We start from the raw sequence: 25,011 nt of genomic DNA on the forward strand, positions 1-25,011 counted from the left end.
AGGGAGAAAACTAGGAGTCAACAAAGAAAAACATATAGAAAAGAATGATTTGCCATGGTTGCTGTATTTCAAAAAGCAAATGCATATGAAACTATTTCTATGCTTGAAAATACTCTATGATTGGGAGCTCTCGTCCAATGCAGCCAGCTACAAAATAAACCCTTCTCAAGAATCTGAAAGAGAAGTGGTTGTTCATTTATTTTTAGGTTCCTTACTTTTCCAAAGCCATCCAGGTAAGACCCACTCTCACTGGTCACCTCTCTGACTTCATACACAGCCATTCTGAGATGCACAGGAGTGCCATAATCATGTCAATGGCATATTAACTTTTAAACCTGGCAACTGTACAAATGTCAGCATGAGATGGGATTTTCAAAGGCTCTTACGCAATTAAGCAATTTTATGATTCCGAAAGAGCGCACTGAAAATGCAAGGCACTGTCAGCTGCGTTACTGCCGACCACCTGAGCAGAAACATCCAGTCAATGCATCAATTCAGCAATTCCAAATTTCCTATTACAATGAAAAACCTACCTAAATTCTACCTTACAATTCTTTTATCCCAGATACCAATATAGTTAACATTATTTATGTTTTTATTCTAGCAATACTTCTGTGAGGTACAGAAATGCTGTTATTTAAATTTCACATGTCATGTCAATCCAGGCAGAGCAGGATACAAGAGCTGTATGTTAGTCCTCAGTAACATAACTATACAACTGTAGTTTGTGAATAAAAAAATCTGCAACTTGTCCAGAACTTAAAAGTGTCATTTCAACTTAGGTTCTTTTTAACAGCAAAATAAGCACCAATTGTGTTACTCACAGAGGAAGGATCCTCCATTTTTTAATTTAAATTAAGTTATTATAGTTTTTTACCTCCCAGAACACAACATGCAGACCGAGGGAAACTTGCTTCAGAGGCGCTGCTTGTTGAACATTATGTGAAGCCTCACAAACAGCCATTGAAAAAAAAAAAAATACTTACACACAAGAAAGACCCAGAAACAAGATAATTGAGGGGTACAGAACAAACCCTACTTTCCTTGCATCAAAGTAACAGGAAGCTGTTCCAGGATTATAAATGTAAGATGCCCACAAGTACAACACAGTATAAATTAGAGGGACACTATGTTACACAGCACACATGCACCAGCAAGCCTTACCCAAACAAACACTTTCTGCTGCCTTAGTCAAAAAGGTAACTCTTTGTCATGCTAAAAAAGTCCAGCCTTAAAAACATGTTAATTCCAGAAGAAAAATGTCCCTTCTTGCTTTGCCTTCAATTAGTTTTGCTCTAAATAGTTAAAGCAGATATATACATCCTGGAAACTTGCATGAAAGCAATCCTCTACAAATTCATTAATAAGCAGGCAAAACTGAAAAGCATTGAACAAGTGGCTCTCCTTACCTTCAGCACAGCAATGAATGGTACAAAATTAGCCCTCTGAAGACCATTTTTATAGAGATCTGAAAGAAAGGAAATCAGTACCACTTTGCTACTTAGTCTTAATAACATCGGCTTGTCTTCTAGTCCAGCAAATAAAACTCAGTGTTGCTAGAGGCAGTAGGAGGAACAAAAGGCAGAAAAAGAGAGCAAAAATCCATTTCTCTTCTTTTACTGTATGAAAATTCAATACAATCCTAAGGAAGAAAAGGACATCCTGAGGAAGTCTGAAAATGTCAGGGAGCAAAAAAATGACTTAGATCTCTAATGACATGTAACTAATTCTAGCAAAAGAAATTAGAGCAGCATCTGTTTTAAAGTAAGGGTATAAAAAATATTTGTAATGCTGGGTATACACTGGTATAGATTGTAAGGCCAAACTATGCAACTGCTAAACCCAAGTATCTGGCAGTGGACAAAAACCCCACATAAACTAAAAATACACAATCTGTCTTTACTAAGTTAGCATCATTCTTGTTTGATGTACTGTGATACATTTTATCTTTTAGCAATTCTGCCACGTACATCCCCTCTTCAAAAGCAAGAAAAAGCATCGCCCCTAAGGCCAAAAAACTGAAAATTAAATCAAAATGTAAACTTAAGCCAAGTTGCTAAAAACACAACTGAATAAAGAAAAAAACTAGGATGTTACATAACAAAATGCAGATCTGCATCATCAAACAAAATATAAATTAACAAAAACTGAAAAGCAGCATTTTTCATCTTAGTTATCTCTATATATTTATACAATATAAACTTTTCTTCTCTGGAAATTATCCAACTGCCCAAGAAGTTCATAACAGAATTACTTCTTTGAAAACACAATCACTTAAAACTGTATGATGATCTGCTCTGTTTCATTAATATTTGGAAGCCTTACAAAAAGTCAGCTTAGCACCTATAACTGACAGAAGGAATGAACAGGAGAATACCAACAGCCGGCAGAGATATCACCAAAATTCCACACATAGCATGTGCCAGGTTATGATTATCCTTTATATTCCCCATAAGGCCTGAAGGCTACAGCTACACTAAAGCTTTTATGATTTCCCAACACCTCATGATGGACAGAAGATGCTGCATCCATGAGACTCCAACAGGGCCCCTACAGAATGGTTTTCACAAAATTGGATATGTACATGGAAACATTCAGAAAAAATTATCAGAAAAGGCAATTCCCTTACCCTAATTACTAACAAAGTTCTAGGAAGCCATGTCCCATGCTCATTCCCAACTCAGCAAATCAGGATGGACATACATTTGTTTAAATATATTGCAATCAATTGTGTATTTACATGCAAAAATTAGTGAACATGTAACAGTAGTGTAAGACAGCTACTCCCATTAGTTCTTCTGGCAAATAGGGCTGTAAGCTTTGTATCATGTCTGTTTCATGAGGATTAGAAAAATAAAAAGTAATTTTGGCGGAGAAATGAAGCCAGGACTCCACAAATACAATCCCAGGATTTCCCCTGACATTCCCCTGGGGCAGGAATTCAACACAGTTACATGTATTACCAATGGTCAGCAGCTGGGCACATCTGCTCTCTAATGAAAAAGCCACTTTTCCCCTTTGTATTCACAAGAAACAAATCTCTCCATTCAGTCTTAAACCTTGGTGTGGCATATTACACTAATCTAACTCCCTTTCCTGCAGGGGGATATCAGACAGACCATGAGCATCCACAAATAGTGACCGAAGAAGAGAGAGGCATCAGCCAACACCTGGACTGTAACACAGCTCAGCTCTGGAAATGCTGTTCTTGACATTCTCTAGGGTACTTAATACAGGTGGATGTATTTCAGGTTGATACAGTGACATAATATATATGAAAAACACCCATACAACAATAAAGGCCACAAAATGACATCTTGATTTAAATCATTGGCCACAGTCCTGAAGTCATGATAAAAAATTCTCCTGAATTTTAAAGAGCAGTGCTTCAAAAAACCTCTCAAGTGAGTGAAGCACCAACATTCAGTCTATCTGTAGTCAACGCAACTACGGTAGTTACAATTTTGTTTGTGCAAAAAAGGAAAATAAGCCAATGGGAAATAATTTTTCTCCCTTAATAAAAACATTTGGGTGGGTTTTTCTGGTTGTGGGGGTTTTTTTATCTTTTGCTAAGATAAAGTTCACTGTAAAATTGTCCATCATTAGTAACTGTCTTTTACTCAATTAATTTGGGTAGGAAAACAAATGCTGTTACAGTTAAAAATTAAGGTAACTCTTCAGTATTTGAAATTGATCAATCTGAAGTATCATAAAAGTTTATGCATTATGCTAACTGCAAATGCTATATAATATAAACATTTTTCTCCTCTACAAAAACTTACAGTTACGGCACGGTTAAAACCCACACAAATTTGGCGACTTCGTAGGAGGATCTACTTAGCTAGTCACTAGAAGTGACTAGTCACTGTAAAAAAAGACACAGAAATGGAAACAACTCTCCACTTAATTCCCTCAAACCAGCTTGTAAGAATGCAAGAATGGCATCCTGGTAAGTGGCTCTCCTTCAAGCTGGCGGACCACATCTGCAGATTTCTGAGTTAGAAACCGGGAAGGAATGTGATCTCATTTCCCTTCTTTTGCAGGAGCTGATCTTTTTCTATCCTTAAACACAGTCAAAACGGGCAATATTTTACCCCTCCTCAAGTGCCCTGTGCCCAAACATCCTCTGACTGGTTTGGATAGAATAGAGAACATCAGGAAATACAGAAGGCTTTGAGAGTGGTGGAAGAAGGAACACTCTAGGAGGCGTGAGATTAACTGAAAAACCTTTCCTCTTTAAGAAAAGAAATGGCAGGGGACAAGCCAGACTACCTCTGATTCCTACAGTCTAGAGAGTTCATTAGTATTAAATACTGTATGATATAAATACAATTGTTTTGTCAGATACTGAGATTCATTGGATTTGGGTAATACTGGTAGAATGTTTGTTTTTACCTTCTGGTGGCCTGTTGGATGTTGCCACAACGACAACCCCATTTTGGAAGAGATTTTCAAAAAGCTGCTTCAGAATCATGGCATCAGCAATGTCAGTGACCTGAGAAGACAACACATTTGTTTTATCTTGCTTTCAGCTTCTGCTGCAATAGATCTGCAAGTGGCTTTGTAGCTAGGAAAATGCTTGTTAGTGAAAGCCATGGAAAAAGATTCTAATTATTGCTTGGTGAGAAAAAAATAAAAGGGATAATTAATAAGCAGTGAATGTACCACAGTCTTTCAAAACTTGCCCACTCTTTATTGTGGAACTCCACCATTTCTTTACCAATTGCTAAATGATTCCATGTTAACTTCTATTATAAAACTACAGGTGGGAGACACAGAAAACAGATCTAAACATTTAAGAGCCTACTTAATTAGGAACAACACGAAAAAAACCCAGAAGATAAAACGAGATACACACCGGCTGTTTTACATTTCTATTACCTTTGAGGCAAAGGTTTGCAGAGGTGAATTTAAAATGGTCATGGGACTTCAGAAATAAAGACAAGTAGCCAACTATACATAATCAGCTGCTGTTGAAAATAGAATGATATGACATAGATACTATTGTGTGATTGTTGCAAAAAACAATTCAACAGATGGCCCATCACAAAAATAAGCAATTTCATTGTTCTTTTTAAGTGCCTTCTATTACTGTCCATGAATAATCAAAAGGCAGGCAGTCACTTCCAGCACAGTCAGCCTCTTCTAACCTTCAGGCACAAAACACAAATGAAAAAATAAAATGGGTAGGACAAGTGATACTGGGGAGGGGTGAGGAAGAAAAAACGCCTACAAGATAAGCCATTAAGTAAAATTTCTTTAAGTATCTTAATTTTAGCTTAACAAATTTGCTTTCTAGTACCAAAAAATAAAAGGATACAGGAACAATGCTATAAAAAAAGAGTAAATTTTTTCTGAAAAAAAAGCAATTCATATTTTACAGGAGTTCACCATCTTAATACATAAACCACCTTTACAATCATTACACTTGAATTTCCTGCAGTCCTTGTGGTTATTATAAAGACACTTGTTGCATTTTGGCTTGCCAAAACAGATCCCAGTTCTAAGGAAATAAACCACTGGTGGCATGCTGGGAGTTATACATTCCTGTGACACAAGAGATTGACAGATTACTGTGCTTTCATCACCTTAGATGACTATGCTGTGATGGCAACACATATGTGAAAGATTTTACCCAGCATAAAGTTTTCTTCTACACCACACTCCTCCATCCCCCATCGTTCTCCCACTGCTAAATGACTTTTCTGGGTAGAAGAAAAGAAAAAAGGGAATTCTACACTATAGACTTGGGTAAAAACCTCAGATTACATTTCTGGCAGCTATTTTGAAGCAATAATGTTCTGAATGAACGATATATAAACACTAGTTTCCTTCTTCCAAAGATTTTTTTCCATTTTGTTCTAGGAATGCCTTAATAGGGATTTTTTCCTTTTTAAAAAACAAACTTTTACACAATCTGTAACATACACCTCAGATTTGCATATCTCTGCTCCCTAAAATCTGATATCAAAAAGAATAGTAATTCACTATTGTACCATATATTTAATATACTTGCTTATGTTCCACTTATCAATAATTTATTTCTTCTGGATAGTAAAATTTAGGAACTTCTCCCATTGCTAAAAAAACAGGACTCACAAGGAATCACTACAGAAGTGCATCTTAGGGGTAACTGAGTTTCTTGTACCACAAAGCACACTTAAAAACCAAGTTTTAAAATTCTATTATAGAAGTAATTTGGTTACAAGCCTTTTTGTTTAATAGTACTACAAAGCATGCTACCTTTAGCAAACAGGGAATGAAAGAGTATTAATGCTCACATAAAACAAAACAAAAATATTCTCTTATTAATGAGAACTGTTATTTGATGCAGAATTCTGAGCTCCATTACAAAAAAAAAGAAAAACACAAAGCAAAACAACAATAACACAAAAAACCCTCTTGAAAGTTCTGACAAAAAAATGCGAGAGCCATTTTGAGGACCAGGATCCAAATATGAGCTCTTTTTATCTAATACACTTTAGGAAAGAAAAAATTTCTACAAGGTAAAGCAGGTAGAAGACAGTAACTAAAGGATTGTAACTTCTCATGTTTTTTACTGTATCCAGCGTTTGTTGCAACTGATAATAAAAGCAAAGTCTACCAATTACCAATAAGGAGAGCCTGCTAGGGGAGAGAAGGGAGAAATTTCATTAGCATTTAAGAGAAGAAAGAAAAAAATAGGAAAGACACTAGACTAATAGTTAATTTACATGTGTAAGTGCCTGAGACTCAGTCACCCACTGATTGGTACAGTTCCACGTAATGAATGACAAACATAAGCATGTATTATCAGCAATTAGTATTAGCACAAAAATAAGAGCCTAATTTTTATTAGAGGCTTTTAATAGAATGCAGGTTAGTAAAAACTCCCTAAAATTGTTATTTCACTTTTGTAGTCCAAATGGTACCATTGGTACCTCAAGACTAACTCTGCATGATGGCTCAGCTTCCCAAGAAGGACGGACTCTGGTTTCATTATCAATACTAACATAAGTTACAGTCCCGTGCCAAAATTAAGAGCTTCTAATTACCTGTGTATAGTTATTTGGTCACTGCTAGCCACCCCTGTGTTCTGAAATATCATAATTACAAATGGCTTAATTTCAGGGTTTTTCTTCAAAATGAAGACGTTTTTAGAAAGGCTTAAGAAGATTCTTTGTGACTAAAAAAAGACTTTAATATTTCTAGTAAACTTGTATGACAAAGATCAGTAAGATATAGCAATGCTTTAATAACCTGACAGCCTGGAGCTCAGGCAACTGCTGACAAAATCCTGCTTCAAAATGGACAAACACAGAAGCAGAGTGCCATCACTGAGGTCCTGGCCATCACACAGTATTTGCACAAAGAAACATTAAAATATTTTTTTTTAATACAACAATACTTTGGAACACAGGAAATTACTTTTAAAAGAAGTATTGAAATATTTTTCTAGATCAGTTAGTCAATTCTCCACTTGTTTAATAGTTCTCTGGGCTCTGCAGGAAGATTCACTTCAAAATACTTTTGTTTTGCTTCAGCCCATTGTCAATGAGGAAAAGGCAAGCTCAGCAACGCTTTTGTCTTCTGAAGTTCTGCATTTGGTTTCCTCTGCAAAATGGGCATTAACAACATGTTCTGCCGTCCCTGTTTAAAATATCTCTCATCCATGTTTCTGTTCTTAAATAAATAAATAATTTCAACTTATTCTCCTTTATTGTTCAGCAGGCATCTGAAAGCAACTTGACGTGTTTAAAGCAAATCTCAACAGTTTTCTGATGTTGCCTCCACACACAATTATTTTGCCAAAACAACCTCACTTTTCATCTGTCAAAACAGAGACTTGCTTTGTCCACAAGTCAGAGCAGCGTATGTTCTAAGCCTGCAGCTTTTTCCAGTTTCATTTTAATCTAGCAGTTCTTCAAATATGAGTAAATCAGACTGCAGGGAAATAAAGCCATGGATTTCCACTGCAGAAATGAGCTGCAAATGTCCCAAATTAAATATGGCTCCTTATTAATAATGTTATTTGTGTCACCATGTGAGCTCCTCCTCCAGTCACTGCACTACTTTAGGATTATTTAAGCAGAGGGTTTCTTATCCCAAATTCAGTGCCTTCTGCAAAATTTCAGAAAGCTGGAATTCCTCTTGAACAGGCAAAACCTGTGTAGAGTTCCGTGTTACAGAAAATCAGGCAAGAAATCCAGTCATACAGAAATCTGTGAATTTAGAAAATCAGTATACCCAAACCAAGTAGACTTTTAAAATCCCCTTATTAATTAAAAGTCTTGGAAACACATTTTAAAGTATAGTTCTTGTATTAATTTCCCAACTGCGACAGTTCAACAGAAGAGGTGCTTTTTACAATTGAAGTCATTGGTGTACCTCAAGCAAGTCAGCAGGGGGAGCAGGCAATCAACTTGGGAACAAAAAATACCAGAGTGTCTCCCTTTAAAATGTGGAAACATGACAGACAGTCTGTAAACATCTCAATACTGCAACAAGAAAGCAGCGAGCATACAGAAAAGCAGGTATTTACACTAATACCTGGTACAGCCATTTTCTACCGTTTGAGCATTTAATGCTGTGACAGTTAACACTTCCTTCTCCAAACCTTCCCACTTCTTCATAGTGCAAGTACAGTTGTCTCTGTATTTAGATTAATTGTCTCTGTATTTAGATTTTATGCTCAGGTTTTGGAAGTCCAGCATAACCATATTTATTGGACAGAGCACAAATTAAATGATCAAACAGCAGCAATTGCAATGACCCCACACATTCTGAAACCACAGGTTAAAGGATCACCTCTGCTTGAAAAATGCAAGAGGAACTTAAAACAAGAACAACTGTTACTTGATCAAAATTCCCTTCATGGGAGCCGACTATAGAACAGTTATTTCCTCAAGGGTGCAGGTTTGCAAAACAATAGCAAGGAGATATAAATTACTCCATCCATTTCAGAAATGTATTAATTTAACAGACAATTTACAGTTAATAGATTATTTTACTGTTGGTGATTTGAGAACTAACATAGATATGTTCTTATCTTGCTCTTCATTTTCTCTCTGAACTGAAAAAAAAATTTCTCAGCTGGTTAAAGCTGCCAAATACCTCTAGATTTTTATTTAACATTTTTATAGAGAATTTTACATTTAAGTTTGTGACATGCCCTTAATATTCACAAGCTGTGTAAAACAAATGAAATAATCAAGTTAGCTTGGGCAAAGACCATTTTATACACTTACTTTTAATTTTCACGTTTAATTCAGTAGACGTTTCTTAAAATCCTTAATCACATTCAGAGTGTTTGTTGCATTATATGAACTACAAAAGCAAAGATCAATCGCAAGCAAGCATCAGGCGGCACTGTACAGACTCAGTACAGGCTGATGGTCCCTGCCCTGAAGTATTCATGAGCCTTTAGACAAACTGTAATACCACCTCCTTGTATGATCAGTGACCAGACTGGTAAACAAAAGCACTGTAAGGGGACTTATGCTGCTAACTTGCATCTTGTCTACCGTGGAAAAAAAAAACAAACCCCACCATCTTCAAAACTGTAAATTGACTTCTAGTCTTTAACTTCTACAGGTCACTACTAGCCTGTGATTCAAATACTATATTAGCAGTAACAACTATCATATTTTAAGATCAAAAGTAATTTTATGAAGTTTCCCTTGAAGTGAAGGAGTAATCTGAGAGTTCTTACCTGAAACTCATCAAAACACAGGAGAGCCGCCTCTTTGCTTATTTCCTCTGCCACAGGTGCAATTGGGTCATACGATTTTGCCATAAATCCTGCTGTTCTCTTCGGTAAGTTCTGCTTAAGGCGATGGATTCCTTAGATGATAAAACAGAAAAGAACAAAATATTTATTTCCTTTTCCAAGATGGGAAGAACAAAATTATTTAGCTAACAAATAAAAATTATACTAGTTTTGTAAAAATAAGAAAGCTTCCAACTTAATCCAGTTTCAAGAGGGTAAAACACTTTTCAACCACATCCACACAACAGTTAAAGGCTCGCAGATTTTGTGATTCTTTTAGATTTTGTTTAGAAAGATGTAAAACAAATACCAAAAACATCTTGAATGCTATGCACCTATACTATATCTTCTATAAACTGATACAAATTGCAGTTTTATCCTGCTCTGAAGGTATTCTTAGAATACATTTAGCAAAAAGAAGGCAGACACAGCAACACAGACATACTTCAACATGTGAAGATGATGATAATGGCACAATGTAAGATTATTAAATCCATACTTTACTTTCTCATGGATTGTACTGCATCTGACTGTAAACAAAGATTCAGAAAAAAAATGTCCTGCAGAAGGACACTACCTTTGTTAAGATTAAGCACAAATGACATGAAATGGAAACAGAAAATCTCAAGTGACCCAGCAATGACAGAAAAGTGGGCACTAAAAAGTGGCTTGAGTTATTTACACCAGTGAAAGCTTCCCAAGAAAGATGCAGCTGTGACAACACTAGTAAAATAAAGCAATAGTTAACAATTTGAGAGTATAAGGACACAGAATCTAGAAACAGAAGCAAGTTTTAAAATATCTAGAACAGCATCCCTGTCAAAACAAAATCCTTTATTCAGCTGATCAGAAAATTTCCTGAAACTTCGGATGCACTTGTTTCTATTACTTTTTTTCCTCTAAATTACTGACAGTTTTAGTAAGTTGGTCAATCAGAATAGTTCCCATTCTCCTTGGCATTTATATTTGATTTAGTTATTGCTTATTCAAAATACAGATTGAGTTTAACCTTTACATTTTCAGTTTTAGCATTGCCTTCTTCAGATTTTAGGTAAGCTAATTGGTACCTGGAAAACATTTAGTTAAGGGTTTCATTCTAACCAATACACTCGACTTATGTGTATTTTTCTTACAGAAAAGATACTTGAGAAATAATATGCAATTAATATCTATGCTGGCCTGATAAACAGTGCTAAAATGCTTTAACTTTTCTCTTAATTTATTTTTCTTTATGCTAAAATATTTAAATAAAATTACAGTGATTAATATGAATATGAGACAGACTTTTTAATAGATACTGTATTTTACAAAATGCTCGTCAATACCTGTGTCTGCACTTACTCTGGTGTACATCCAACATGAAGCCATGGAAATGGACTCTCTTTTTCCTTTCTACTTCTAAGTGAGAATAGAACATGTCCATCAGCATTGTCTTTCCTGTGCCTTCAAATAAGAACAATAAAAACCACTCAACAGGTAGTTAATTTAAGAGCAGTATGTACTGATTACAGTAATGATTGTTTGTTAGCTCGGCCCTAATGAAACTATAATTTTCCACAGAGTAAGTACAACGCTAGACTGCTGTGAGGAATTTTCTGTTCAAAAACTTGGAACAACTATATTTTTATTTTTCTGTTTTAAAATACAGAGATGGCCCAAAGGCTGCACAAATTACTCCCCATACATCCATAAAACATGTTAGTATTTCATTTGGAAAGCAAGTATGTTTTCATGCTGCACTGTTGCAATTAGAACATGTGAATTCTCTCCCACAATTACTTCCCAAATTCTTAAATATTAGTGAGTGGGTAACGCTGAAAACAACTACACAGAGTAATGTGGTCCAATCAAACAGCTTCCTGCATTCAGAGTATAATTATATAAAATAACATCATTATGTTACATCCTGTAAAATCCATTAAACCAATAAAGCTACATAAAGCTTTTAGACACTTCAGAATTTGAATAGACATGAATTTAGAAAAAATTCCATTGGATGCAAATGAAACTTACCAACATCTCCATAGACATAGAGACCTTTTGGGGGTTTGGTTTTAGCAAAGAGCTGCAAGTCAAGACAAAAAGATTAAGTATAGATATGGGGTAAAATAAAAGCAAGCACATGGCTGTGATAAAGTAAGAAAGCAGCTACACTGAACCACAACAGTAGCACTAGGTAATGAAGTGTAACTTTGACTAAATCATTAGCTCAGAATTCCTAAGTAATGTTACCATTGTGCAAATTCTGTATAAGAAGCAAAACATACATGCAGAGCTTTGGATTTGGGGTTTTGGGGTTTTTTTTAGATCATTGTGAAAATATCCCCAGCCCTAGCACATGTGCCTTTATATCAGAACACATAAAATGATTCAATGTTTCCAAATCCACCATCATCAAAACAAACCCCTTCCCTCATTAAGCCATTTGAGCAAACAGCCCTAGAAAAAAAGGATGTAAAGTTAAGCAATATTGTACTATTCATAGATATATGCACTAAATACCTATTAGAGCAGATCTGCTAAAGAGATAAACTATTAGGACTTAGAAAATCAGTACTGCAAAGCCCATGAACATCCTACTTCTCTCAGCTTTGAATATTAAAAGCAAAACCATCTCTGGTTTAAACAGGATTATGATCAATGGAAACACAGTAAAAATATGTAACTATATACGCATGCATGTGTCTGTGTATGTATAAATATATAAACATCTAAAAATATTTATTAACCATTTCTTCAAGTGAGTTACTTTCTGGAATGAATACTGCTTAAAAATGTTAAATTTCTTTATATTAGTCAGGACATATATTCTGACCCTAGATATCTATTTTACTCAAGTATATATTTTTATGGGAAAACTTCCAGTAATGCTAAGACTTTCAATTTGAAATAGCCCTCTCTCCCTTTCCCCCAGTACTGTGCACAGCCACTTCCAAGTATAATTCAAAAAAAAGCAGTTTCTAAAACACTGGAGATCTAATAAAATTCAATCAAATCCATGAAACTGAATTGACATCCACAAAACGCACTGCAGAAGACTATTCACTTATTTTAAAGTGCTTCACTTTCAGAGCTCTATGGGCTGAGCTAACACAGAGGAAAATTAAAATTGCAACCCTGTGGTCTCATTTGGAGCTGGGTAATTACTAAACAACTTGAATCTAAAGCACTTTTTCAAAATACAGTGCCATGTTAAAGAAATAGAGGAGTCAGTACAAAACACTAATTAAATATGAAAGAAAATGCATGACCAAAAAGTAGAAGGGTAATATCTTGGGTCCACAGTACCAGCTCATTCAGAAAATATGCAAGCATGGCTCTTACACAAGAGCCCCTTTAAGATTTAATTTAGATCTCTATTAATAGGGTAATCAAAAATTTGTATCATCAATCTATGGCTGGAAAGGGTTTCAGATGTTTGGAAACTATTCCATTAATTGACAAGACTGCAACTACTTGCTTGTACTTTGAAAGCATTGTAAGACAATTGTTGAATATTTTTCAGTGTGTACTTTTTAAGAGCTTGCGCTCAATAAAACTACTAATGCTCAAAGTTACAGGAGAAAAGGAGAAACAGACAAAAACCCAAATGAGACATCTTCAAAAAATTTCTTTGGGTTTAGTTTTAGATTACCAACAATCATATTAACAATATAAAAGACTATCACATTCAATTTATTATACAGGAAGGCTGTATTAACATGATTTGCAGTTTCGCAAGAAGTGACACAAAGTTAGAAAAACAAATCAATGTGTAGAGTACAGCTTTACCTGTTTTTGCAAAGGTTATACAACCAGAACAAATAATAACGGCTACATTTTTATACCAATATTTTCACTGTAAAGCTTTTATTAATTACATTTATCTGTGGGAGATAAGCTGTAGTTGAATCATCCAGATTGAGCCATATTGCTGAGGCCTCTAGGCTGTGGCACTGAGGCCTGTAGAGGTTGTGGCACAGTTAGAAATTCAGTGCCAGGAGTGTGTCGCATTTAGAAATTTCACTTAAGGTGTTAACAAGGGTCAAAGGGTTTCATAGTAGTTAGGAAGTATCATAATTGGTGTGGACTTAGTAGCTACCTTAAACAGTTTATTAAACAATAAGTGTTTGCATTCTTCCCTGTGCCATGTACCAATGAAAATGTATCTGTCATTGTAAACTATATAGTGTGTATAAAACCTGCCATTTTACACCGAATAAAGGAGAAACGTAGAAGTGATCATATTGGTTGAATGCTGCGTTTGCTTTGTCGACTTCCCTTCATTATCGGGGTTCCCCTGCGACTTCGTTTATCTATCTTATTATTTGTCTTTTTTAAGCATATTTATTTCTAGATAACAAGTTACAGAAAAAGAAACTTTTGTTTTGACTAAAGGAAAAAAATATAATGGCTTGGGCTCCATAAAAGTTGACTTTAAAAATGAAATTAGTTTCCCTTTGAAGACAGCAATTTTCGGGCGATATCTGACTGCTAAAAAAGATGGATACTGTGACAGATCTAAACGTATTTGCTGAACCTGAACATCTCTAAAAACAATTCAAATGTCAGAAAACCTCTTGTCCTCCTTCAGCAAATAAAGAAGTTTGTAGGAAATATTTTACATATACTTCTAAACATCACACTATTGACAGCTTTAGTATAATGACTTCTTCATTCCTGTCAGATATTGTATAACCCGAAGAATTTGTTTCTATACTCTTTGGTTGTTTTGGTTTGTTTCGTTTTTTTTTAACATACATTTTATTTCAAAAAAGTAAAACTTTATCAGTGGATTTTTCTTAATACTGAAAACTCAGACATCCTACCTGTCTCAAGCTATTTTGCATGATCATAAAAAGGATTTTTTTTTCTTTCTGTTTTAATTATTCTAATGTATCTTCTGAAGTCTGGAAGTTGTCTAGGAAAAGGGGAAACTTCCACTAGGATTGCAGATAAAATCCCATCAACGTTCTTGATGTAATTTAAATCACAGCAAGCAGGCAGTCAATGGTTTGTGGGGCAAAGAAAGCAGAAGACTGATCTTGGTTCTGTGCAAACATACACTCTGCAAGAAGGAGGGGGGAGAGCTAATGCAGAAGATCCTCCAGTCACCCTAAAATAAGGACAGTCTACTTCAGGCATGAAAGGGAGAAAAATAGGAAATGTAAGAAAACAAAATAAATTAATGACTTCTCCTTGCTCATTTCTGTATTTTCCTGAGGTACATGTGGGGTGTCAGGGTAACAACATTAAATTTGTTGACAATATGTTTTCTTTGGCAACCATGGTAAGATTTAAGGATGTTAAAGTTAATATTTACAAGGTACTAACCCAAAGATATTAAGTGATACACAAAATTTGAGCTTGAATGGGAGAATATCTTTAGTAACATGCAGGGTCCTCCCACCTTCTCCCCTGCTTACCAGAAGCAAACAACTAATTTCCTGGGAGTATTTACACCCTGATTGGAAAAACCTTTAAGTGCAAATGCATGTCAATACTAAGATGGTTAATTAAAATATGCAAAATTCAAGAGACAAGTCTCCCAACAGTAGATTTTTTTTTTTTTTTATGTTAACAAAACTGCCTCTTTTTCCTACTCTTTCAGGCCTCTTTTTTGGCTGCTGTTGGAGCTGAAGACATTTTCAAGGTCGTGAATGGTGTTTACTATTGTTCATACCTCTTTTCAAAACATGACCTCACTTATAATTGAGCTTATTTCAAGTCATTAGTACAGCAACTCAACAACTCTTAAGATGTCCCAATTGGTATTATTTTGAAAAGCTGGAGATCTGCAACGTCTATGCAAACTCTCATGGCCTTGAACTTCAATTCAGAGGATCTCAAAATATCTCAACACATAAGGCCACGCTTTCACCAAGCTGAAGACTGAAGTCCTTGTTCAAATTTGACAAGTAATTTTGAAAAACAGAAGCCTGCTTGGTTGGCAGCAAGACAATTGTTTTCTCCCCTGAGACTCATTCTAAGCTGATGCCCCAAAAAACCGACATCATAACAAAATAGAGTTTTATTACCATGAAGAAAATAGCTGGTGTCTGCTGTGTCTGTGTGTGTGTGTGTGCCCCAAACTACTCACTTCAGAAAGGTTTGGCCTGTGAGGTAACACAAGTGTTCTGGATGAAAAAACCTGAAAGGGCTCTGTTGTATCTGATATAAATATTTGCTCCCTAATCCTACTTTTACCATATTTTAGTGAACAAAACCATTTAGAGAAAAAGTGACAAAAGAACAAAGCTAAAACCAAAGCAGATCATTCTTGAAACGGTTCAGAAGTGTAGGAAGTTTCTATTTCTGGAATAGTTTCTGCTATTTTGGAAGAGGCCTCTGCAATTCTATCACAGAAGAAATAAGGCAATAAAATAAGGAATATCAGGCCTCAGAAGAGGCTGGTAGAGAGAGGCTCCTCTTCCACTGCCCCTTTTTCTTTACTGCAACCTTTCAACCACATTCTCTTCAATGACAGAGCCAGGAAAAATGAGCACACTTGAAATGCCAAGTACCACTATTTTTTTTTAAGCCGCCAGTAGATTAACTTCTTCTCAACACAGGAGATTTCATACTAAAAGTGGGCTATTCAAGTTGCTAGAAACCTCCTGAAAAAGCAAGAAATCAACCTACAAAATACAAAGTATAACTGATGCAGTATTTAAATTTTTCAAAATATTTCCTTAATTAATTTAAAACACATCAATTTGTTTCATTTACATCTATTAAAACTCACTGAGTACAAACCAGAAAGGAAATCCAATGGTTTTATCACAAACACATGACAGTATTCAAAGTTACAAAGTACCTGGCCTCCATGAGAGGAGAATACCAAGGAGCTATTCACAAATACAAGATTTACCTGTACCATTAGTATTTCCTAGAGAAGCCTTCTAGTGGCCATAGGAATGAATTCCACCCATAAACCTACACAAATCCTATTCAATCCAGGCCAACTCCAGACAGCAGTACTCAGCACCAGCTCTTCTTGGTGTGAAAAGCTTAGCTCTAACTGAAGCAAGTCTGCAGCAGCATCACTTCACTGAAAGCCCATAACAGAAAACCAAGTATTTTGCTGACTTAGGAAACTCCTGAACAGATGCAAACATATGCTAAGCATATGATTTTACCAACTATCTAGTCACATTCGTGAATTATTCTGGGGAAACCTTCATTAAGATGTTGATTACAATTTTGCTGAAGCAAAACCTGGCCTGCACTAGAATTTAAGCTATCATGTTCGGCTTCATTTTATCTCATAACAAGCTCTGTTTGAACTGGCAAATTGCTTCCTCAAAGATAGCAGAAGAGGAACAAAGCTGCTGTGACTTCCTCTCCCTGAGTCATGATTTCATTTAATGACACCAGGTAGCAGACTTTGACAGATTTCTGCAGAAGTCACTGCTCTCCTCCTGTTCTGGGGTTTTGATGTATGGCACAGCACTGTAGTGCTCGACCTGGTTACCAATCTTTAGATTTCCATAGAAATATCCAACTCTAGAAGAAAAACCTCAAACTGCAACAACACTTACCCCCCTAGCAAGTAGTTCTTCAGCTGCTTCTCACTGACTCATTAGTTCCATCAGTGAGCAATAATTTATAAAAGTTGGTTTAAAATTTAAGCTATGTTAAATGAAGAAGTGGAATGCTTTAAAGGAAGTAGTGAAAAACACATTCTCAAGTAAAAAAATGTCAGACTGTCTCAAGTAAAGAAAGTGTCAGTCTGACTTTACTGCAATGAGCTCTGTTACACAGGGACAAAGCAGCATTATATTTCCTAAACAGAATAAGGTTGGTATTTGTTCTCTCCAATACAAGCCTTCTTCCCTAGTCACACTTCCCAATCAAAGAATCAGTAAATAACTAACCCACACAATGCTTGATCTACAGAGCCATGACAACTGCTCTAACAACTAACAATGATTTGGGACACTCCAGTTCACACAAGTCAGCTCTCAAAATTATTCTCCAGGTCAATGCTTTTAGAACTTAATATCCAAATGTCCAAAACATCTTGCCAGAAAAGATCAAAAGGCTCTAACCTACCGATCCTCAGGTTTGACAGTAAAGCAAATGCCTTCATCATAACATTTTTTTCCTAAAAAATGAAAATTAATAAAAGTCAGGCATTTATGTGTGATGCCTCTATAACTTGGATCAAAGTTACAAGGTGCTTATATAACTTGAGTTATAAGATACCTATAATAACCTGATATCAATAAAACCTAAATCATGACTTTTTATATATCTATATAACCTGACACCTATCTAACCTGAATCATAGCTTTTTGTACCTATACAACCTGATGTAAATAACTTTTTATACAATGTAATGGCTAGTATGTGGTTAACTAGTTGTTTAATGCTGAATAGACAAAAGAAGAAAAAACCTGCCAGGTGGATAGCTTTAGAGATAGATAAGTATAGTACTAATGAAAATTTGGCAAGTGCAAAGCCAATTAGCCACAAAGCAAGAATTTAGGCAGTTGAGACAAGAGAGACCACCATAACTGCACATGCTCTGAAGACAGTTTGAAAAGTGCAGCTGCAAAGGACCTTGGAAGCCTTCATCAAAGACCTCCAAAGACCCCCAAATTGGGGAGGCACAAGCACAGTGCAAAAGAACTCTCTAATAACCATGAGATCACACCATGTAAATTAGTTCCAGAGTGTATGTGCTGATGTTGCAGTGACACAGTGATACTAAGCAATACTTACTGTAGAAAAATACCACAGCACTTGACAAAGGTGGGTGAGTTAAGTGGAGATATCCCATTTTACCACCAGTGCTGCAATAAACAAATACCTGCTCTATAGACATCAGTCTATGAGGATTTATTTCTAGCCTTTTGGGCATTGTGTCCAAAAAAAAATTTAAAAAAACAGGAGCAAACCTGATAATTGGCTCCCTTTTGAATGACTTTATTTACAGTCCAGGTACAGTAAGACAATTCTGAGAAAGGCAAGTTAAAAGATTTTAAGACCAACACCACAGATTGAAAAGAAACAGAGAGAGATGAAAAAAACCTGAAACCCAACAACTTTTCACATTCAGGATCTTCACAAGATACAAGACACTGGTCAGCAGCTTAAGATTCAAATTAAGGAAATAATTTAACAAGCAGAATCCAGTTTGGTCTCCTTACACTTAAGCAAAGAAGGTTAGCATGCAGGCATGCTGCCACACTGCTCTGGACACCAAAGATAAGAAATAAGCATTTTGAAAAAAGGAAGTTTCTATTTTGCATTTGGTACTTGCACAAACTGAATCAGGAGACTAGTTCAGACTCAGGAGTTAGCCCACAAATCCATCAAGACAACATGAACCCACAGGCATACACCCACAGACAACATGAATAGGTGTTTTAAAATAAACATACGGTTTTCAGGCTATTTATAATTTTTACACTGGTTGTATGTTTTTAATAATTTAAAGCAAAAGAAATCCCTAAAGTAAAAAGGTAAGTAATGTGATGACCTGATCCAAGTGCCAGAGAAGGCAAAAATATATTCCAATTATATATATCATATTATATATAATATATTCCAATTCCCACATCAGAGTTAGAATCACTGAATGATTTGGATTGGCAGGGATATCAGAGGGTCACATGGCCAAACACCCTGTTTAAAGCTGATTTGAAGGGGACCCATAAGGATAATGTGGTCAACTGCTTCCAGAACAGAACTTTCAAAGAAACATTTATTGGCCTTTAGGAACAGTCTTGCCTCAGGATTTTGCTTTGTGTATTTGTGAGTTTTCTTCCAGAGTGCCTGACTTTTACTTCATGAAATTCTTTTCCATTCATGTTTCTTCTTAATAAAAAGCTCTTTCCTAGGTGCCTAGTCTGCTTCCTTCCATCACGAGGACATTTACAGCACTTCCAGTCAAGCACATGAGTAGCAAATACATGATCTCCAGCTACACATCCGAGTTTAAGGCATTCAGGGGATGTTGCATGCAGACCAACAGGCAGGAGTGTGTCCCAGTGCTCTGCACCCTGCTACTCTTGCCTATTTGAAAGAGCCCCATTTACAGGTGTAATACTCGTTCTCTACTTTTTCACACCTTAAAGCTAATACCCATCACAAGAGCCTTGGAATGGTTAACTTGTTAGTTGGTGCCTGAAGGCCAGAGGACAGTGTGCCATTTAAAGGCACTTGAACCCTGTAGGTTTTGGCTCCCTTGATCTCATGCTACATCATTTAGTCTTGCCCTGCAAACAAAAGACAGTATTTGTGCCAGGTAAGAGAACAAGCTGGTATGGTTAGGGAACAAGTTCAATAGAGGAGCATATTGAGATTTATGCCCATGAGATGAGTGTTGTGTAATGAATGCTTAAAAAGGCTGACATGGGGATTTGTTAGCAAGGACTGCAAAGGACATTTATTGACCATAAATGTTAATGTTACTTCGGATGAAAAAAAAAAAACAAACCCTCAAAAGTGGTGCAAGAGAAGGAGGGAAATCAAAAGAAAAACACTCAGAGTCTAACTGGGGAAAACACTGACATTTTCCCTCCTCCCTCCAGGGACAGGGAGGTCCTTCCAGTGCAGATAAGAGAGCAATGTATATTTTGCCATGCTTTTTCCCCATGCACCATACTTTTATCATCAGACTTAGTCAAACACCCCACTCTTGCTGTTTCCTCTGACCACGGCTTACAACTGTGCTGACTGGAATATGTTAATCAGGTACAAATGAAGCACATTCACCGGGCATTCAACTTTTGTGCACATCTATGACTGCCCAATATTTAGCACGGAATTAAATGTCAGATCTGCTTTGCTGGGAGCTACATTTGGTTTTCTGGGATATAAACTCAGATCTACAAAACAAGAGGCAAGGAAAGCTGAAGAGGGAAATCCCACACCAGTTCTAGTTGCTTCCCATGAGAATGTGTCACAACAGTGCTATCAATATTTCCAGGTGCAAGGCCGCCAGAGCAGCAATCTGAGAATAACAGCATGAAAACAAGAAACGTGGAAAATACTGTCAATAAGAGTCTGGAAAACATTGTGTCAAGAGTTTCAAGGAAAGGTTACAGAGATGCAACAGCAGGTTAATAGCACTATGATTGTTAAGGCAATGTGTAACAGGGATATGCCTAAACTTTTGTAAATCCTTTGTAAAGAAACTGTGATGCCCCCAAAAACACAAGGGTGCAGATTATACCTTGGGCTTCTTTCCTTGCCTCATCTGGAAACTAGCAACATGGAGAAGAATTGTTTCAAGAGTCATGTCTGATACATATTGTGACGTGGAATTATTTGTGCAATATCTGTTAGAACACAAAACAGTGTTCAGTTTATGTAATCCAAACACACAAGTATAATCCCAGTGCTTGAGAATTAAAACCTGGTTTAGGGCCCTCTCTCCTATTGCCAAATGACATTTCTGAAAAGGCAGGCAGTAGACATAACTAAAACCATATCAGATTTTCTTACAGAATTATTTCAATAGTATTTATTTCAGTTACTCCCGGAGTGCCACTGGATTTTACAAACCAAAAAAGAAAAAAGAGAGACTGAAACATGAAGAATGATCTATCTGGAAAGATGCATTTGCAAAAATAAGATCTGTGCTCTTGACAGAAATTTATGCATTTCAAGCACATATAAATGGATTTTTTTTAACATTATAAGCCTCACCTTTGAAAGAACATTTTTTGAATCAATGCTGTAGCCTTTAAGGCTGTCATGCAATTTCTGCAGGCGCTGCACAACTCTTCTTTGTTGCTCATCATTCTTCAGCTCTTCCTGCTTAATCAGAAAGTCATAATGTTCTAAAGGTCCACTGCAAACCAGTAAGGCTCTGGCATGAGCATCTGTAGGAGTACCAGGGCCTGTCTTCTCATCTGCCTGAGCTGTGTAGGCTGTAAAAATAAAAGTAGCCAATTAATAGAGAAGTTTTTAAAGCCATCTCCTTATAAACAACACATATTCCTAACAGTTTACTCAAAGATACATAAACATGACTTACCTATGTAACTACTGGTTACATCTTCGTTTTTTCATTAACTCAATTTCTAATGTTACTCTGGCAGTATATTTTAACATTCCTTTATTTTATTAACAAGCACACATTCTAAGAAGCCCAGCTAAAGAGTTGGTAAGATTTGGAAAAGCTGTTGCAAGGGAAGTTTTGACCTTTTTTTTCCCCAAACAGGGGTAAAATCATTTAAAAATTCCAAAGTGCATTTCTACAGATAATTCTTTAGGTAAAACTTCAGAAAATAATTAAAAGTCAACAAACAAGAGCCCAAACCAGGAGTTCTGTAAGGAAGCCAAAAGACTCAAACACCACACTAAGCAAGGCAGCAGCTGTGAAGCCCTGCAATGCCACAGCCTGATCTGCTGGCATTATCTTCTGCCTAGAAGAGACAGGGACAAGCCCAGGTAGAAATGCTGTCAGAAACAAGACAAAAAAAAAAAAAAATCAGAATTGCTAGACATAAAACAATACATAACTAGGAAAGGAAAGAATGCACAATATTACAAAGAAGGCCTGCCAAATCATTAATATCAGAAATAATGGTATACACTGGAAAGCTGCTAAATATCTTCTTTGCTTCCAGTGTCATTTAACAGGTGAAATATAATAAAGAAACACATGATTTCTTAATGGGTAAAGGAAAAGCATGTTAATTGCAGTAACACTTTTGTCACACAACATTGCCATCTATAAAGTAGGAAAGAAAGTTACAAGTGAAAGTAACTTTTAAGCAGGTACAGAACATCTGGAAAAAGAATATGTAATAAATAATTACTACAGTTAAACTAGGTGTATATCTGCAGCAGAGTTTCATCAAGGGCTCAGGATCTTATCTTGGTGCAACCCTGAATTTCCACCCATGCCATATATGGCAAAATAAAGTAAAAATAAATACAAAAATAAAGTACAAAATAAAGTACTGGGAATGCAGATAACAGAAAATCAGGAGAGGGCTGCAGACACTCCAGGAGGCAAGTAAATTCTGACAAACTGGACAAATAATCTAATACAAATAGGATGCAATTCAACAGGGACAAAGTACATTATTTAGAGGAATTAACTAACTCAGGAGATGGGGAATGAGCAGCTAAAGAGTACCTCTCCAAAAAAAGATCCAACAACTACACTGGATCACAAAATGACAGTCAGACAATATCATAACACTATTAGAGGAAAAAACAAACTAAAATTAAAGAAACACAAGTACTCCAATATAAATATACACAGGGGAAAAAAAAACCCTGTTCTATTCAATACTGGTCTAGTCTGCCCTGGAAGACACTTTTCAATTTTCACATCATATGTTATGAGAAGTATGAACCAAATGGGAGACTAAATGGAGATTTAAAGGACTGTTTTTTAAAATATGAGTCACATCCCACAAAAATGCCATAAAAGGCACAAAAAGAGTTTTTAAATAGTTATAAGAGAGACAGAATGTTAGAAAACTATAAAACTGAACTAGTAGATCAAATTATGTTTACTTAGTGCAAGTAACAGTTTCTCCATAAAAAGACAGTCACTGTTTATATCTGCAGCCAATAATTGCACCAAATTCTCTCATTCCTGAAGGAACTGAGGTGCTGCTTTGAATTAGGAGTAATTAGCTCATCGCTATCTAAAAAGATCACAGAAAGAAAGTTGAGTTCAAAGACTGATATTGCAAAAATGTGAGTAAAACCTGTAGCAAAGAAAAACAGGGTACTGAGAAAATGAAAGGAAAATGTATTTATACAGATAATTTAATAACTGTAATTAAGGGAGTGAAATAGATTAATAGCCTAGAAGCTGCAAAACTTCCAATGATGTGGGGTGAATTTTAAAAATAAGTTTGATGAAAATCAGTCAGGTACAGGTCAGCAACACCTGACCTGCCTCTGAAGGGAAGGGGAAAAGATCACACAGTTACGGAATAGCATGGGTTGGAAGGGAGCTGAAGTATCACCTAGATCCAACACTCCGGCCAAGGGCAGGGACACCTTACACTGTTGTGTTGCGGTTTTGGTTTGCAATAATGGTTTGTTCCTTCAGGGTGCAGGACAGTGTTGGATGTTACCACATTAACCTGAAGTTCCCTGCTTCTGTAGATTTGACACCAAGGTGCAACTTTTTTCCTAAATTCCTGTTCCCAAAACATACATATGTAAGTATAATCTCACTTTATTTCATACCATATAATTAGGCCTTTGATTTTGCCTTTCTGCTTACACATTCAAGGATCACTTACACAGTTGCAGTGAAGACCTACTGTGATACACCCAAAAGAAAGAAAGAAATTGGAGGGGAAAATCTCACCAAGGCAAATAAAACTTATTTTTAAAAATGCCAGTCTAGAATTATAAAAAAAATTTGTTTCAAGTGAAGGTCTTAAGACATATTCGGTAAACTGACATTAATATATCACAGCAAAGATAATTAATGCCTACATAAAAATATAAAAAGTGTTCTTAACTGCAGGGACTTTCTGCTCTAGAAGAAAGCAGCAAACTGGAAAATTGATCAGTGTGTTGTTGAGTATTTCTACTGCTCCTTAGAACTGATGTCTGAGATGACACAGAAAAAGGCATGTGAGTTTTAATGACACAGCTGATGAAACCAACAGTCACTCCTGAGGCAGGCACTGGAGTTATGCAACAAGACAAACTGAAATGGAAGCTGAGTTGTGGCATACCAAAACTGATCCTGACAGCAGCCAAGAGGTTGAGACCACAGATGGGTAATCCAGGTACAAGGTGAAGAATTAACACTGTCCCCTTCCTTCTTCGCTGTAATCATTAATTACTGTTTGTCTTAAGAATAAAGAATTTTTCCAACCAATAGTTGTGCGAAAACTGCATCGAAACCAAACCCATGCAGGTTACAACTGCACCAAAATTAAGTACCTCAAAATCACCCAAGTGCCACCTTTGCTGACTGTCACAATCAAGAACCTGGAATAGCTTCTACTAAATCAGTGTTAATGCAAGATACAAAGATGACATCTGTTTCACTACTGCTCTCCCAGCACAATCTGCCTCGAGAGCTTTTCGCAAACCCTGGAATTTGTGTGGAAAGAGGAAAAAAAAAAGTAATAAAGACCAACTTTTAAAAACTGGCATGTTTTCAATAACCCAAGCTGAAGTTCAGCATATTAGTTTGGGTCACAATGAAGCCAAACTGCTTCAAACCTTAAAAACCTTAGTGTAAAACTGTGAAAACTGCCTATAAAACATAACTGCCACGACAGAAAAAGAGGACTTGGAAATCAGAGGGCACTTTCATCAACAGGCAGATGGTGGTA

General features: G+C 36.1%; 1 protein-coding gene across 4 annotated transcripts in view; it reads right to left on the minus strand.

The window, feature by feature from the left end:
- The window catches only part of AFG1L (AFG1 like ATPase), a 66,205-nt gene that overhangs the window by 39,001 nt on the left and 2,193 nt on the right, over nt 1-25,011 (minus strand). For 3 of the 4 annotated variants that reach the window (XM_066179453.1, XM_066179452.1, XM_066179451.1), the window contains exons 2-7: nt 21,389-21,612; nt 11,762-11,813; nt 11,090-11,191; nt 9,692-9,822; nt 4,396-4,495; nt 1,410-1,468 (exon numbers count right to left, since the gene is read on the minus strand). In XM_066179453.1, the coding sequence (XP_066035550.1) occupies nt 1,410-1,468; nt 4,396-4,495; nt 9,692-9,822; nt 11,090-11,191; nt 11,762-11,813; nt 21,389-21,612 (668 nt within the window). The remainder of the gene's footprint in view (nt 1-1,409; nt 1,469-4,395; nt 4,496-9,691; nt 9,823-11,089; nt 11,192-11,761; nt 11,814-21,388; nt 21,613-25,011) is intronic. The other variant, XM_066179454.1, reaches the window with a different exon arrangement.

The sequence above is a fragment of the Chamaea fasciata genome, unplaced genomic scaffold (assembly GCF_029207755.1).
Source record: "Chamaea fasciata isolate MVZ Bird 193981 ecotype frontalis unplaced genomic scaffold, bChaFas1.0.hap1 SCAF_3, whole genome shotgun sequence".
Taxonomy (NCBI): Eukaryota; Metazoa; Chordata; class Aves; order Passeriformes; family Sylviidae; genus Chamaea; species Chamaea fasciata.